General features: G+C 40.1%; 1 protein-coding gene across 7 annotated transcripts in view; it reads right to left on the bottom strand.

Annotated features, from left to right (window-relative positions):
- Window positions 1-17,707, bottom strand: part of LCOR (ligand dependent nuclear receptor corepressor) — a 138,456-nt gene extending 120,749 nt beyond the window's left edge. For 3 of the 7 annotated variants that reach the window (XM_043982996.1, XM_043983000.1, XM_043982999.1), the window contains exons 1-2: window positions 16,773-16,920; window positions 16,391-16,464 (exon numbers count right to left, since the gene is read on the bottom strand). In XM_043982996.1, the coding sequence (XP_043838931.1) occupies window positions 16,391-16,464; window positions 16,773-16,822 (124 nt within the window). In that variant the 5' untranslated portion in view covers window positions 16,823-16,920. Of the gene's footprint in view, window positions 1-2,934; window positions 3,614-16,390; window positions 16,465-16,772; window positions 16,921-17,569 lie in introns of those variants that run through there. The other 4 variants (XR_006354759.1, XR_006354760.1, XM_043982997.1 and 1 more) reach the window with 4 other exon arrangements.
- Window positions 17,708-18,192: the final 485 nt, after the last annotated feature.

Genomic DNA, 18,192 nt, shown 5'->3' on the forward strand with positions numbered 1-18,192 from the left:
CTATCTAAAAATTATTCCTCTTTGAATAATGTCAAGTTCTATAAAGAAGACAGGAACTCAATTCAATTTGATAAACACGTATAAAGCATCTGCTATATCTCAGGCACCGCTAAGTGTAGAGATACAAACACACAAAAACCAGGAGCTCACAATCTGCTGAGAAGTAACTTATACACGCATAAGTAAATACAAAACATATACAAAATAAACAGAAAGTAACGGCTTCAGAGTTGGATACAAATATCTTTTGGGTCCTTCATAGCTCTGAAATTCTAATGTGGACTAACCAAGGCCATTCTAGTTGGTAAAAAGGTAGTTATCTATAACCTTCAAGAGAGCTGTTTCATTAAGGTAGTAAGAGTATGAAATTACATCGTCAGGGATAGAGGAACAGAGTGGTGAAGGAACAGAGGCATTTAGCATAAATTGCAAATTTGGAAATGTTGATTAGTGTAAGGATGGAGAGAGGGTAAGATAGTTTGTTTTGGGGACATTGGGAATGATTAAGCAAATTTGGAGGCTGAAGGGAAGAAGTTAAAGGTGAGAGATTAAACAGAGAGAACTGACAAAAGGTCCCATGGGAAGGAATACAATCAAGAACAGAGGTGGCCAGGCTAGCCTTGGAAGGGAAGAAAAATAAATTTTCCTCCATGACAACAGGTGAAAGAGAGAAATTTCGAAAACAAGAGGAACTGCCTTCAACCTTCCTCCAGTCAGAAGGCCTCTATTACCTCAGTAAAATAAGAAATGATATCATCTGTTCAATAATGGCAGATTAATGAAAATGGAAAATGTTTAGAACAGTGACAGTGGGGAATCTGATAGGGATTCAAGTAGGGAAGAATAAAAGAATAAAAGAATTTCCAAGCAGCAGCAGGCAGGCAGTCTTGCCTATAGTCTAGACTCACTTACCTCCAAGTAAATCAGAGATTATTGTCCTTTATAATCATGTTCTTTCATACTTCCTGAAAAAGGAATTTTTAAGCTGCAGTAAATTCTGGTTTTGCAAAACAGTGGTTATATCCTCACGATGTACGTGCGGGGGTGGGGGGGGGGGGAGAAGGGAGGCAGCTCTAGCCCAGTCCTTCCTTAAAGGGCATGAGAAAAGTTGTTGGGTGGGGATCAGGCCTTAGCTCCCCTTTCCATTACTGGGTAACATATACAAGTGGTTAAATTGGAAGTACCACTGAAGAGGGAAGACAAAGCTCTCACTCCTCCCCATGTTAAAAAGAATCACTAAAGATAAAGAGAGGCATCAAGGCAGAGCAGACAGAGGACCAGCCCTAGAGTCAGAAACATCCAGGTTCAAGTCCTATTTCTGACATATACTAGTAGTGAGCTAACTATGAGTAAGCCATTCCTCTCAGTTCCAGGCAACTCTGACTATTAAGTGACATAATTAATCTGCATTGTTGAAGGGAGGATTTACTATTGATGAAATATCATCAATGGAATCAATCCACAGAAGCTTAAACAACATCCTTGCCTCCACCCCAACCCCAAAAAGAAGCAAACAGGAACTAGAATGCTTTATGAAAGTCCAAACAAGTGGTAAAAATGAGTCACCACTGTACCAGGGTCAGACTTCTGAACCTAAGTCACAAAAAGTAAGCCAAAATGTTCCTACCCCACCTCTTGAAGGAAAAGCATTTAATTAAGTGCCTACTCTGTATTAGGTAGTAGGGATATAGACACAAAATGTATACCCCCCACCTTTGAAGAGCTAGTATTCTATCAGAAGAGCTAACATACAAACTATCACCTAATGTAGGTGCTCTTTCTCCAACAGAAAAGGCCTCAGTAGCTAAAGTAAGCATCCAGAAAAAGATGTAGCATGATAGAGTAGAAAATACTTAGGATATCCTGTTTTTATGGCAATAACCTAAAGGCAGAAACCAGGAGATTATTTTTAATTCAAACTGGGCTTAACTGAGAACAAAGGTGCTTAGCATAGCACCTGGTACACAGCAGGTACTTAATAAATGTCTGAGAAAAAAAATAAGAAAAGGGAGTAAAATTTAACTCAACAAAAACTGCACATAATATCTGCTATGTGTACGTGAAAGAAAAAGAAGGAAAAGGTACACTTCATGGGAATGTATTTGTGTGTGCGTTATCAGAAAGTGCCTCAAAAAAAAATCACAACTTGCCTACACAATAAAAAAATTTGGAAAAGGTGAAAGAAAAATTAAATTGGAGCTTGCATATATATTTTATTTCTAATACAAACACAGCCTCTTTTACTAGATCAAGATGTTACTGAAAATGAAACTAAACATTTTAGGTACTATAACTTGCTAGTTGAATTAAATTGTGGATTACCTGAAATTATCAATTTTTTCATTTCTGAAAGCAAATTGGTTTTCCATCAAAAGATGTTGAAAGACTTGTGAGAACTGATGTAGAATTAAATAAGCAGAATCAGAAGAAAAATGTATACTATAACATCAATATTACAAAAACACGTTTATAAACTGATTAAAATGAGCCAAAAGAAAACAATTAATACAATAACACTTTAAAAAAAGAACTCTAAACAACACAATTACCACCTATGATTTCAGAAACCCAAGAATGAAGAAGCATGCTATCCTGACAGAGAAGTGATAGATTCAAAGTACAGAATGAGACATTTTTTTTTTAACATAGGCAATAAGGGAATTTGTTTTGCTTGACTATGCATACTTTTTACAAAGTATTTTTCTTTTTATTACAATCAGGTAGGTGGTGGGAGAGAGAAAAAGGATTTCTGTTAGTAGAAAAAAATTAGAACTTTAATTTTTAAAAAAACTATGTTTTAAAAATTGTGATTACTCACTAAAAAATGGGGCAGCTAGGTGGCGCAGTGGATAGAGCACCCACCCTGGAGTCAGGAGTACCTGAGTTCAAATCCAGCCTCAGACACTTAACACTTACTAGCTGTGTGACCTTGGGCAAGTCACTTAACACCAATTGCCTCACTTAAAAAAAAAATGTGATTACTTGGTCAAATGAAAACTTCCTTTTCTTTTAAAAAGCAAAACAGAAATACTAAATATCAGTACAACTCTACTTGCTTTGTAATTTTTATATCTAATTAACTTATTACAATATGAAGTATTGTGACTCTTCTTTAGTCATTCCAAGTCACCATCAGGAATTTTTGTCCATCTAAACTCATTCACTTTTCCTCATACAAGTGTAGCTGTTTGGGGTCTTTATGCCCCTTACTTGTTTAACGAAAATTTACATTTTAGCTGTATGGGATTTTCTTAAAATAAGGTACATCTACATATCTTTTATAATATTGAATATAATTTTTTTAATTGAATGTTTTTGTCTTGTCTTCCTCAGACTCTTTAAATCCCTATCACAGTACCACATATCTGTACACAGGAAGCATTTAAGTACACATTTATTGATAATAAAACATAAACTTGCATACAAAATATGACCATGAGGCAAAAAGATACATTACAGTTACACTCTAACAGTTACTCTACTTATCCAAAGGACAGCATATAGTATAAACAGTGTGAACTGTTCATCATACAACTTTTTCAACAATGGTCTCTTCCTCAGGAAGTCACTTTTCAGATCCAGAAAGCAATTTTGTAGTGAAGTCTTGATATGTCTGTGTACAACAAAGGTAGAAAAACATATACTTAATTGTTTTGTTTGGTTTTTAATCTGAGGGAGTACTTTTGTCTGGACTCTCAAACCTCTATTGGTTTGATTTTAATACAGTCTGGCAACTAAGATTCTCACTGCAAGTGCTGGCTATGAACCTGCATTCAAATCCCAGCTCTGTGATGGTGGGCAAATCGTTTAACTTTTCTGAGTCCTAGTTTCCTCATCTATGAGACTCAAGGATTGTCTAGATCAGATGCATCAATTACACACCAGGTCCATAACACTCCCCAGTGTAGCCCAAAACAGATTAAAATGTAACTGGGAAATAATTTTTAAAAATAAATAAAAATACAATAAAACATATATTATATTAATGTGGTTTTCTAATATGTGGTCTACAGGGATCTTTACGTAGTTTGGTGGCCCCTGTCCATGTCATTTGACACCACTAGCCTAGATGGCCTCTAACCTATATAAGCAGTTCTAAATCTATGAACCAGAACTAGACTTAAGACTTTAATATAGCTTTTACTGTATTTGTAAAAGCACAATGATTAAGAGAATTGTGCACATAGAAGAAAGCATAAATAACCATTATTTCCCTGGCAATTCCAGACAGTACCTGCCTGGCACATGGTAGGAGCTTAATAAACGTTTTATTGATTGATGATAGACATATTGCAAAAGATAAGCTGCCATTATGTGGTTTGGGATAAGAAGAAAAGCAGAGAAGGTGAAACCCTGGTAGGAGTAGAATTCAGCAAGGGATTGGACCCAAGAATTCTTGGGGAAGAAGAAAGAATAATTTCTCTCCAAAGTAATATCATAATAAGAAAGACTTGGGGGAAAGTTAAATTTGTTTCATTTATATGAAAGCACTGTGCTCTCTATCATTGTTTAGCTACTATCAAATTTGTTTCAGGCTTCCCAAAGGGTAAAAACTATTCCAACTTCGCATAATTATTTCTGAGAATGTCTGCTGCAAATAACAGTTGTTTATTACCATGTAACCCTCAACACTGACCCACAAACAACTGTTCTTGAGTCAGTGACTCTTGAAGGAATAAAAGACCAAGTCTGTCCCACCTCCCATGAACACCAGCATTAAAATTTATTCACAGTGCATTACAACAAGGAGCAATTGGTTAAGGTAAGGATGGAAACAGTCTTTCTTTCAAGCTTATTCCTAGACCACATTCACTTTAACTGTATTCACTGTGTATTCACTGGTGCTAAAGGTGTCATCCTTCCTCCTCCCTTCTCACATAATCTAGAAGGTGAGTTCGATTTCTTAATAGGGTTAAAATGATTATCATCAAAATAGCATCACTTATGAAAAAAGTTGCTCACTGGAAATTTCTAATATCTATATATGCATAATATAGGTATGCATAGTTTCCACATATGCTTATAAACATAGTTAGAAATGTCATAATCTATATTACACTGTGTCAAAAGACCACTAGTTAATCTTAGTGATGTGTAACATGAACACACTAAATGCAATTTAGGTAAAAATAAAGAAATTTACAGCTCATATTGGAGAACACATGCCTATTAAAGTACTATTAGACATTGAAAAATGTCATTTAGATGCTAGAAATGTCAAAGCCAAAAATGAGTTTGAAACTCAATTATCAACACATTTAGCCATTTCAAGATAACATAGATTTAAGACAGAAATTTCTAGATATTTGCCTCAGATGAATAAGGCAAAGAGGAACAACAAAGATAAGTGCTCACGTGTGACATTCTCAAAAATTCATAGAAGCTGATGGTAAGCATTCCAAATTCTTTTCTTAAACTGAAATGCTATCTATTGTTAAGGGCTAAAATTCTAGCTAGTCTGTCTAAAATATCTAATGAGTGGTCGCCAATAAATTATAAGCTTTAGCAAGAGTTAGACTTTTAAGCATTTATTAAGGAGAATAAGAATTTGGTAAAGAGAGAGAAAGGCCTAGATTCCTATCTATTAAAGGGAGAGCACATTTCTAGCTCCGCTCTCCACCAGAGTCCAAAGGAAAGAGGGCAAGACTGAGCGCCAGTCTCTTCCTTCCTCCTCCCACTAGCCCACGTCACTTCCTTTTCCAAAGAAAAGACTCCTGGTCTTGCCCTCAAAGACCTTCGCTTCATGGGTGGAACTCTTCTACAGTAAGTCTCCAGTAGGTGGTGTCATTCCAATCGTTACACTATATTCCTCATAATTTTTAATAAAATAGGTGTTAATCAAATGTATTAAAGTAGAATACTTTGCATAAATATGTTTAATTGTTATCAAGACTATGTAACTTAAAGTGTTGAATTTTTGTTTGTAATGTAACTACTCCTCTCTTTTCATCATTAAATGTCTTGCTGGGGGCAGCTGGGTGGCACAGTGGATAAAGCACCAGCCCTGGATTCCAAAGGACCTGAGTTCAAATCCAACCTCAGACACTTGACACTTACTAGCTATGTGACCCTGGGCAAGTCACTTAACCCTCACTGCCCTGCCCCCAAAAAAGTCTTGTTTACAAATCATATGAATATACAAGTTTGTCTTACTTTCTTTTCCCCCCTCCCCCACTTTGGTAAGCCTTAGTCTCATTTCTTTTCCACAGTAATTGAATACAGTTCTATTTCATATCACATCACATCACACAACTATATGCTCTCATCACTCAAAATTTTAAGTGTTAGGGGGCAGTTAGGTGGCGCAGTGGATAAAGCACCAGCCCTGGACTCAGGAGGACCTGAGTTCAAATTCGACCTCAGACACTTGACACTAGCTGTGTGACCCTGGGCAAGTCATTTAACCCTCACTGCCCTAAAAAAAAAAATGTCAAGTGTTGGGGTAAAGAACAAGTATAATACAACAAAACCTGCTATTGCACTAGTATGTGCAAAGTAATGTAGGGCATTCAAATAAACTGAGATGGTAGTCCGTACATTTATCTTTAGCATAGGTCATATAACTGAAAAATCAGCAGAGAGACAATAATAATTACAACCCTTTACTAAAGACTGTAAATGCCAACTGCCACATAGCCAACTGCACTGTTAGAATGCAAGCTCCTGGAAAGAATAAACTTTCATTTGTCTTTATAGCCCAGCACTTAGCAAAGTGGCTTGCAGATGATATGTTGTTTTAAGTGACTTAAATCATACCTCCCTTCGCCAAAGGGAGTCTCATACTTACAAAAAATGCAGAGACTTATCTATATGGCATTTTTATATATGTCGAGCTTCTTAAAAAATGCACAAAGAGGGGCAGCTAGATGGCGCAGTGGATAGAGCACCGGCCCTGAAGTCAGGAGTACCTGAATTCAAATCCGGCCTCAGACACTTAACACTTACTAGCTGTGTGACCCTGGGCAAGTCACCCCAATTGCCTCACTAAAAAAAAAAAAAAGCACAAAGAGGCAAAACCTAGGTGTGCTAACAAAGCAAAGCCAGGTTGGTTGGTGAAATCAAGATTAATAGAAAATCAAAATCATCTTTTCAAATCAGTCACACATTAGAAAAATCAAATAAATTCCACTTTATTACAAACAAGATTTTTACCCACACACACACACACCCACACCCCCACACACACACACACGGGAAAAGCACTATTCTGGGTTTTTAAGTGCGGATAAAATCAAATCATAATACTAAAATTCATTCTCTAAAAATAAACCTTTATTATTTTATCACCATGTTTTTAATCAACTGACTAAATAATGATTATGACTAAAAAGAATTCTCAAAAAAATGAATTAAGGGTTTAAATAATAAGCCTTTCCTAAGTAATACTCCCCCCTCTCTGATCATTCTATTTACAAATCCATTCTCTTTCCCACCTCCAAAACTCAAAATATAATTTAAAAGAAGCAAGATATAGTGGATATTGTTGAGTTTAAAAGAACACCTGGGTTCAAATCCCATTTCCTAACCGTAACCATACCAAATCACTTGGTCTCTCTGAACCTGTTTGTTTCACTGTAAAAAGGGAGATAATGTTACCTCTAATACCAAAGTTCAGATGAAATAATGTATGTAAAGCATTTTGCAAGCTCTTGCATACAATATAAATGTCAGCCATACAAAAGAGAAGTATGGTGGTCTGAAAGAAAATCAGCCTTAGAGACAGATCTCATCTCTGGCACACTCCACGTCTGTGACTGCGGACAAGTCACTTAATCTTAGTAGCCCAGGCAACATTCTGAGACTATAAATTACAAACTGGATTGGTAGGGGAGCTCCTGAACCAATGATGCCACAGGTTTAAAATAAAATGATACTATTATTGTACAACAGAGTTAATGTGTGTATACTTATATAGTGAATGGATTCAACCTTTAATTTTATTGACACAGGGAACTCCCAGATAATGAAGCTCCCTCTACCAATGAAGTTGAGCACCTTGTTTGCAAAAGTGGTCTAGAACAACGGGAGGGTAAGTGATGTGCTCAGAATGTGTCAAAAGCAGGACTTGAGGCCATTCAGTATGCCATGCTCTGTGTGTGTGTGTGTGTGTATAATATCTTGCCCTTTTCTCTTTTTTGGTCTGGATGATTATTTCACTAGTACAAGCAAATTGCTGTGTGGAAACTCCCTCCAATGGCAGTTAGGTAACTTCTCTATAATTAAAGTGTGAGTAGCCTACGACTCTGAGCAGCAAAGGCAGACTTGCACTTGGATGTTCCTTCCATTCCTTCCCCAGTTTACGTATTGCTCTGAAATTGTATGAGATGGTTACTACCTAATGTATCTCCTCTTCACCAGTCAAGCCTCCTTGCTTATTCCCACCTCTGTATTCCTCTCTCCTCTTCTTCAAATCCTTTAGACTCATCTTCAAAATTGTAATTCAAATACTCCCCCCTTGAGGGCAGCTAGGTTGGCACAGTGGATAAAGCACTGGTTCTGGATTCAGGAGGACCTGAGTTCAAATCCAGCCTCAGACACTTGACATTTAACCAGCTGTGTGACCCTGGGCAAGTCACTTAACCCTCATTGCCCCACACAAAAAAAAGGAAAAAAGACTTCCCTCCAGGAAACTTCCCTGATGAAACCTAAATAGTTCTAAATCACTTGCCATTTAGCCTATGCTCCCTCAGCATTCACTCAGTACTTTAAACTATAATAAAAATTACCCTTTTAACTTTACTCAAAACTGAGGAAGTATCCAAATAGTGAGAAAGTATATAGTAAGGGAAAACATTCTAGAATAGCCTGCCATAGGGGCAGCTAGGTGGCGAAGTGGATAAAGCACTGCCCTTGGATTCAGGAGGACCTGAGTTCAAATCTGGCCTCAGACACTTGACACTTACTAGCTGTGTGACCCTGGGCAAGTCACTTAACCCTCATTGCCCCGCAAAAAAAAGAAAGTAAGAAAGAATAGTATGTCATAGTTAAATTTAATAAGCTCAATTTTTCAATTCCAACTATTTCCAAGTTATACCTGTTGTAGTGGAGAAAGCACTGGATTATGTCAGGAAAAACTGAGTTCAAATCCTGCCTGTGAGACATTGAGACTCTGAGCAAATCACTTAACTTCTCTGTGCAGTTTCCACATCTGTAAAATGAGGTTGGACTTAAGGGCCACTGAAGTACCCCTATGATTATATTCATCAAAAGCACACAGAGAGGGGGCAGCTAGGTGGCACAGTGGATAGAGCACTGGCCCTGGAGTCAGGAGTACCTGAGTTCAAATCTGGCCTCAGACACTTAACACTTACTATCTGTGTGACCTTGGGCAAGTCACTTAACCCCAATTGCCTCACTTAAAAAAAAAAAGTGACAAGGCCAGAATTCAAACCCAGGTCCCTTTATTCCAAATCCTGTGTGCTTTCTACTGTACCACACTGTCTCTCTAAGTCGTCTTCTTTGCCCTGAATAAATCTGTTCTTGCCCAGATTATACACTCTCGGTTCCTTCAAAAGATCCTAGTATTATATATAGAAGGGTCTCCAGGTCCCTCACCCTGAGTCAAGCACTTGTTAAAAGCCGGAAGAGAAATTTTAGCTTGCTCTCCAAAGGTAATTTTACAAAAACATTTCAGATACTCCACTGGGAAAATCCCAGTGGTATTGCTCTCAAGTGAATGAATCTCATTGAGGCCTCATCATGTGCAGAAACTATTCCAAATACTATGGTCCATGCCATCAAAAAACTTACATTACAATCCCAAAGACAAAACATTGTAAAACATGTAATGACTTAACATGAGACACAGTAACTATAATTATAAAATAATGTACAGGGAGATGCCTTGTTTATAGTAATAGTTTATACTTTGTGTTCTCCAAGCCCCACCCACTCTCAATCTATTAAATTTCCTATACTGCTCATCTGTTTCTGAAACACATTCATTTGTAAATTACAGTCATTTGTAAGTTTATACAAATGATTGCACATTTCAGAAATGCAACAAAAGAACAATATAGGAAATTGAGCAAAGATGGGTGGGTTGTGCTGAGAATGAAAGATAACTATATTAAGGTAAACAAGGAGTTTTTTACATTATTTTCACTACACTACTACAATATAGTATTTCATAGTTGGAAGTTACTGTCTCATATTTATTACATTTTTACCATGTTTTGTCTTTTTAACTAAAATTTTTGTTTCTTGATGGCCTGGACCATTGTACTGAAATAGTTCTAGCACATATTAAGTGTTCAATGAAGACTTGTTCAATTAAAAGTCATCCCACAGTTTTAAACTGGGATTTTCTTCAAAGATAATACACACACACACACACACACACACACACACACGTATATGAATTTGGACATGCCAGTATTTGACCATGATTTCTAGAAGTGACGTCAGTCAACAAGCACTCATTAAGTATTTAGAATGTACCAGATAAAGTATTAAACACCGAGGTTATAAAGAAAAGCAAAAACAGTCCCTGCCCTCAAAGAGCACACACCCTAACAATATGAAAATAACTAGGTACATACAAGATATGTACAGAGTAAATGAAGGCACTCTGGATGGGGCAAGCCGCTGGGGAATGACAAAAGCCCGGAACTTGAACTAAGTCTTAAAGGCAGGTAATCTAAGAGGTAGCAGTGAAAAGCAGAGCATTCTAAGAAAAGGCAGTAAGAAGGCAATAAACAGTAGAAAGGCCAGTTTAACAGGATTGTAGAGTTCATGGAGGGGAGTAAGGTATAAGAAAATTATAAAGTTAGGAAGGGGACAGTTGATGAAGAGCTTTAAATTCTAAACAGAGGTCTTTATATTTCGCTTTGGAGATAACAGGGAGAGACCCTGGAGCTAACTGAAAAGGAAGGTGATGTGGCCAGACATGCAATTTTTAAAAATTCCCTTGGCAGTTTCAGGGGAAACTGGGAAGACCTCTATGAACTGATGCTGAATGCACCACAGCGGAAAACAAACCTTTGAAAAACAAGAGGATTAAAGATGAAACATGCCACTCACCCTCCTGGCAGAGAAGTGACAAATTAAAAATGATCAGAGAATTTATTTTGCTGGACTATGCTTGCTTAGGATGAAGGCCTTTTTTTCTTTTGGGGGGGAGGGGCTTAAAGAGAGAGGGAAAGATGATGAATGTATGTAAAAAAAATCCCCTTAGCAACTAAGCAAAAGATGGAATAGAGTGGGGAAAAACTTGAGGCAAAGATCAACTGGAAGACTATTTCAATAGTCCAGGAGAAGTGATGAGGACCCAAACTAGTATTGTGGTTGCATGAAAGGAAAGAAGGGGAAAGAGGGGTGCATACACATATGAGAGATGTTGCTAAGAAGGTAGAAAGAGCAAGATCTGGTAATGGTGTGGATATGTGGGGTTAATGAGAAGAGGATGACATCCAGGTTGCAAGCTAGGTAACTGGGAGGATAGTGGTGCCTTTGATAGTACCAAAGAAATTTGGAATAGGGGAGGATTTAGGAACAAAAATAATGTCTATGACATAATGAGTTTGAGATGCCTACAGGACATCCAGTTAAAGATGTCCAAGAAGGAATTAGAGATACGTTGACTATAGCTCAGCAGAAAGAATAGCTGTGTTATACACATACACTGCATATCATAACACTGATATATTAATAGATGCATATATAATACACACACACACATATATATATATACACTAGCCAATTTTTGAGTAATTTGCGAAGCAAAAGTTTCTAATTACTAACCCAAGAAATGATAACTTCCTGTATTTCCTCTAACTCACCATAATGGACTCAGAAAAACTAATACCAAAAGTGTTTGGTTAGTTAGAAAAGGAAGAAAATTCGGGGGGTAGGGGGGAGGGTGTAGTTGGGATATGCCAAACAACTAATGTCCTCTAATCCAATCTAGATAATGTGACAAAGAAAAAGCTTTTGATTGTCATGTATCCTGCTTCTGATTATTAAAGATGAAAGGGAAAATATCTACCCATAACACACACACCCTTGTGACTATAAATAAAAATTTAAATAAAATTAAAATAACCCATACCAGCACATTTATACTACTGTCCTTCATTTATTACAGAAATGCTGTCAGTGCTCAAGACACTTCTTGGAACTACTTTGGAAGTATTGTTAGAGGCAGTTTACAAAGTATTCAAGAAAAATCGATCTCATTTTATAGCTAAACCTCATGTGATCACAATTGTTGTAGAACCACTTGGCACCAAACAACTTTTGGCTGTTTCAACCCTTCTCCCTCTGTCCCCCACCAAGGTGGAACTTTGCCACCACTGAAAATACTACAAAGAGCATACTCTGCTCAAAAATATATTAGTCTACCCATTTCAAATTTCTCTCCTTTCCAGTCTATCCTACACAGTGCTGCCAAATTGATATTCCTTCTCCTGCTCAAGAAGTACCAATGGCTCTCTACTGGCTATAGGATAAATATCAATTCCTGTTTAAATTTTAAAGCCCTTCACAATCTGGTTCCAGCCTATTTTCCCAGATGCTAACAAGAACAACAGTAACAGCTAACATTTAACCTGAGAGCTTTTATATGGCTTTAATGTTTGCAAAGCTCTTTACAGCTATTATTTCATTTTGTCCTCACAACAACCATGGAGGTAGGTGCCATTATTATCTCCAATTTACAGATGACGAAACTGAGACAGGCAGTAGTGACTTGTCTATGGTCACACAGCTAGGAAGTGTCTGAAGCAAAATTTGAACTCAGGTCTTCCAGACTCCAGGTACATTGCCTAACCAGGGCATTAACTTGTTGCAAATCACTCATTGTCATAAACTCCAAGTTCCTGCCAAACTAGCCTACTTACTATTTCCCACATATGACATCCCATCTATAGCTTTGCACAAACTGTTCCCTCTTCCCTTTGTAATGGACTCCTCACTTCAAGTTCTTAGAACCCCTACATTCTCATATCAAACACCATCTCTAAAAAAGACCTATCCTGATTCTCTAGTTACTCTTGCTGTCCTACCCCAATGAAATCACTTTGCCCACATTTTGTGTTTTCCTAGCTATTTAGAGTTTCCCCCTGCACCTCCAATACAATGGAATCCTTGTGAATTGGAACTGTTATATTTTTTTGTCTTTGTATTCCTCACACTGAGTAGGCACTTAATAAATGTTAACTGAATGAATGAGTCAGAAAGTCTAAAGGCAATTCCCAAATAGGAGCCCCCAAAAATATCAATAGCATCATCACTGGAACAAGTCCACAGGCTCCCAAGATAACTACTTGGAATGAGGCAACACTCACTTCTAAATATTAGCCTAACACTCAATCTCATCATCCTGTAATTATCACACACTACATTCTTAATAGCTTCCTTAAAACTAGAGATGTAAATAAGTCCCACAATTCCTGAGCTACCTACCAAATCAAGCATAATTTCCATAATCATACTGGTCAAGGCCCTTGATAAATTTACCCTTCTAGAATTTTATTTCCTTTACTCCTATACCCTAACCCTAAGCTTCAATTAAATTGGATTACTTATTTCCCAATCAGGACTTTCATTTTTTTACCTCCACACCTGACTTGTCATTTCCTCCATTTGGAATGTTCCCATTTCCCACCTATCATAATCTTACACAACCAATCACTCCTAAGTCCTATAAGAACTTTATTTATACTAATTGGTAATTAATAATATTGTTTTGGGGTAGCTAGATAGCACAGTGGTAAAGCACCAGCCCTGGATTCAGGAGTACCTGAGTTCAAATCCGGCCTCAGACGCTTACTAGCTGTGTGACCCTGGGCAAGTCACTTAACCCTCATTGCCCTACAAAACAAAACAAAAAAAATAATATTGTCTTGTTCTATACTTTTTAAAATCCCTATTTCATAAGCTTTTTTGAGGGTAGGGAGCCCTCAAACTATTTCATCTTTGTATCCCTGGTGTCTAGCACAGAGACTTACATATAGTAGGAGCTTAAAAAAGTTCAATACATAAATCGAATTCTTTGAAAAAAATTGCATTCCTAAAAGCAGCATATTAATGCCAATGTGATTGAGTGTTTACTCAGGTTCATACCAGAATAAAGCAAACAATCACTGACTAGGTCAAAAAATCAGAAGACCACCCACCCTGTGCAACACTCATAGAGTTATAGCTCAAATGTCTCCTAGTATTCCTTTACCACAACCTTATTTGCCGGAGTTAAAACAACGTAAAATAGTTGTGCAGGCCAGAGATAGTCATCTAACACTTGCTCTCCCACATGGCTTTCCCAGTCTAACCAGATCAAGACAAGGGTCAGACCTAATTTCCTTGACACTGTATAAAATTCCTTAAAAAGCGGTCACATCTGAGGTAGTAGAAGATTCAAATTAGTAATTTCCCTGCAATTTGAATGGATGATCCCCACAGGACTTCAATGCCTTCCTCTCCTACCACCCAAGTCCCTACAAAGGTAATAAGGCTGAGTCAATGTCAATGTGCCCACCCACCTCTATTTCTGCTAATGGCAAAGAAGTGACAAGAAAAAGGGCATTTAAAGTGAATTTTCATTCATTCCAAAATGTTAATGCTGAGTGTAAATGAAATATAATTTGAAAACCAAATGACACTGCCGTATTGAGACAACTGAACCATAAGATCATTTAACAGGTCAACTGTTCTATTTACTACAAGATTTTTTTATATTATCAGCCAATTAAAAGAGGCTATAAAATTGGAAAATAGTTGCTTCTCCAACAGTATAAAAGATCACCAACATTTTCTTAATTTAAAAGTTCTGAAAGTTAAAATTAACTTATGTAGTAATCTATATTGGATTAAAAAAAACACAACAAACCCTGAGTATGTGAGGGAAATTGGGAATCTGTGATCTGAGTGATTTGAGAGTCAGACTATTTATAGTCTACTACTGAGATTAAAATATTGCCACTGCACTTTGGACTCTAAATATCTTTTGAACTTTACCTCCTCAAAACTCAGAATTTGGCATTAAAGATTATGCTCCATAATGTGCAAAGATAAACCACTATGTTGAACAATAAACACTATATAAAACTTGCCATAAGGAATAACCAAAACCAAGAAAAACTGTTAGAGTGAGATAATTTAACTTATTAAAACTATCTGAAGTTATGTTTATTTTTTTAAATCTGTAGTCTCACAACTCAAAGGTGACTGCCAATTTCAAAATCATTTAAAAACTGTATTGAGTCTAAAGCAACAAAAGAAATCTTTGAGAAAATCAAGCAAACATGACACTTCTAGAAAATAAAAACTAAATATTCTTCATCATCATGAAAGTTCAGTTTAAAAAATTCTATGTCTTTTAAAATCATGCCAAAGAAAGACATGCAAGCTAAATGAACACTTATATTTAAGAAAGTAGTTCTATCTTAAAGAATAAAACAAGCCCCAGAATCAAAGCAAATTAAATGCAAACTGATAACTAAAAGGCGGTTTAGTGAAGGCCAAAGGTGGTCATGAATGCAGTGGAGGCTGAAATTTATTGACCCTTAATTGAGAAAATGATTTTTTAGATACAGAATTGGAAATGTTTACAGAGCCCGTTTTAGCAGTCTATTTTTGGTAGGCTTTACTCAATTCAGTATCTTCCCACTGTTAAATACTCATAATCATTTCAAACCTTGAACCACTAATGTAGCATCAATTATCATTGTTTCTGATGTTAGACTAAGTCAAGGTCTGTAACATGATTTAGATTATTCATTTGCATAAAACACCACTGGAGAGAGGGATAAGCTTGTTTCTGAAAAAGTATTGTCTTTTAGGTAAAGGTTACCTGATTTTTCACTTCGTTTAAAGTTTCAGTTTTGCTTTTAATCTATTAAAGAAAAAATCCCTTGTGGGATATGGTAAAGGGCAGACACTCCTGTCAAGCCAGAAGGTTCACGCACAAAGACAGTGAGCTAACCAAGTGCAGTAATTCTTCCAAACTGAGTCTCTCTCCATACCCCCTCCACCCTTCCCCCCAACAGATATGTCTATTAAATCAGTGTCTGTTCTCCCCCTCACACAACAAAGAGAACTTCTCACCGCATGAAATTGCCGCTGAATGGACACCAGAAAGCTGGATTTGCATAATTCCTTCCAATGAAACCCTGTAGGGAAGGAGGGGGTGAGGGGCCCAAGCCAACCTCTAGAATCTCCTAGATTAGCAAACAGTTAGGGAAGACCAGGTCCCTAACTAATATGCCCCGTGGGCCTCCCCAGAGAGTGGGCGTACAGGACGGGGAAATTTCCCCACACATCATCAGCAGCAGCAGCAGAAGCAGAGAAAGGATGAGGATTAACAATACTGGATGCAGGAGAGTCAAGACACAAGGATGGAGTGGGGCTGGGGGGCGGCGGGCGGAGCGGAGACACCACACGGGCCACTTACTTTTCGGAGGGGGGTTAAATATATGAGTTAAGCCCTTATGGTCCCGCCGGCCGCCGCACAGAGGGAAACGGGACCTTGGGAGAGAAAAACAGACAAAACATACAGTGTGAGAGGAGCAGCTCTGCCGTCCGGGCCCCTCCCGGGGGGCAACCCCGTCCACTCCCTCCTCCCCACGGGGAGAAGACCACCCGGGGACCGGCCCACGCAAAGCCGCTGCACCGGGCGGATAGAGGATGCTGCGGTTCTCAGGGTAGCGGCGACTAGAAAGCAAACCCCCTGAGAGGAGAAAAGAGGCCCCCTCCGTGGCCTTCCCAGCTGACCTCCGTGCAATCCACCCTCCCCCCACGGCACACGCATACTGCACCACCAATAACACACCCACCCCGAGCCCCCGCCAGCAGAGCGAGGGAAGCTGCTGCCCCCCGCGGCCATTACACCCGCTCAGCTCCCTCCTCGGTCGGGCTCGGGGCCTCTGACAGCTCCAGCTCCCCCATCAGCTCCCTCGCCCACTCCCGGGCTCCCGGGGCCGAGGCGCGTGCACAGGGGCGGGGGGGGGGAGGGCGCGCGCGCGGCCACGCGTCCCGGAGGTGAGGGGGGAGAAGCGGGGGAAATGGGGAGGGGGGGGCACTGAAAGAGAGAGAAAGAGAAAGAGAGAGAGAGAGAGAGAGAGAGAGAGAGAGAGAGAGAGAGAGAGAGAGAGAGAGAGAGAGAAGGACGGCTGGGGAAGGTGGGGGCGGTGATTGGTCCAACGCCCCCCTCCCTCCACCCCGCCCAACTAGCTCAGCGTAAGCCGGCAGCGGCGACCCCGGAAAAGTGTGTGCATTTCGGACCGTGTCTCCACAATACACCGCGGCCCAGGCGCCGGGTCAGGGCTGGGGGGAGGGGCGAGCGCCCGGCCCGAGAAGGCAAAGCCGCGGGGGGTGGGGGGAAGGAGGGAGGGAGGGGCGAGCGCGCGCGCGCCCGCCTAGTCCAGAGGGAGAAGCGGCCGCCGTAGTCGCGCGCTGCTCGCCCACCAGGGGGTGGGGGAAGAGAGGGGAGACGGAGGGAGGGGGAGGGGGAGGGGGGGGGAAGAGAGCGAGAGGGCCGGAGGAGGAACTAGCTGGTTCCCTCTCCAGCCGGGGACGGCAAGCGGCGGGGCAGCTCCGGACCGAAGGCGGCGGCGGGGGGGGAGGGTCTCACCTACACAGTGAATGAGCTTGTGGCGCCACGAATCCAGTTCTTGCCGAAAGCCGCGTCTCTCAACGGAGCATTGCTGCCGCCTACACACCCTCGCCATCTTCTGCCGCCAGCCCGGCCCAGCCTCCGCCTCCGCCGCGGCCCCGCGCACGCATGGTCACGCCACGCCCGGGGCCGCGCACGCACGCCACCCCGCCTTGCGTCAGGCCTCCCGGGGGGGGGGAGAAGGAGGAAGGAGGGCCCCTAGGGCTCTTGACTCTCCTGTGGATCCCTGGCCGCCTCCTCCCCCGCCCCGGGATGCCTGGGTCACTCGGCTGCAAGTCTTTCCCAGGAATTTCCCCAGGGTCCCGTGGGAGAGCCCCCCGCCCACTCACAGATAGGCCGCCCTCTCCAGCCCTCTCCGAGCTTGGCCTTGGAAAAGTCACTATTCAAAGCTACCCCCATTACCTGGTCCAGCCTGATCCCAGCGATCCCAGATCAAAGCCCTGCCCTTATTCTTTTCCCAATTCTCTTTGGTTTCACACCATCGACCAATTGTTTTTGGTTTTACACCATTTCCAGTGTCTCGGTACCAACTGTTGCGTGAAGTTTAAGTAACCCGATTGCGGCAGAAATAAGAGTAATAG

The sequence above is a fragment of the Dromiciops gliroides genome, chromosome 2 (genome assembly GCF_019393635.1).
Source record: "Dromiciops gliroides isolate mDroGli1 chromosome 2, mDroGli1.pri, whole genome shotgun sequence".
NCBI lineage: Eukaryota > Metazoa > Chordata > Mammalia > Microbiotheria > Microbiotheriidae > Dromiciops > Dromiciops gliroides.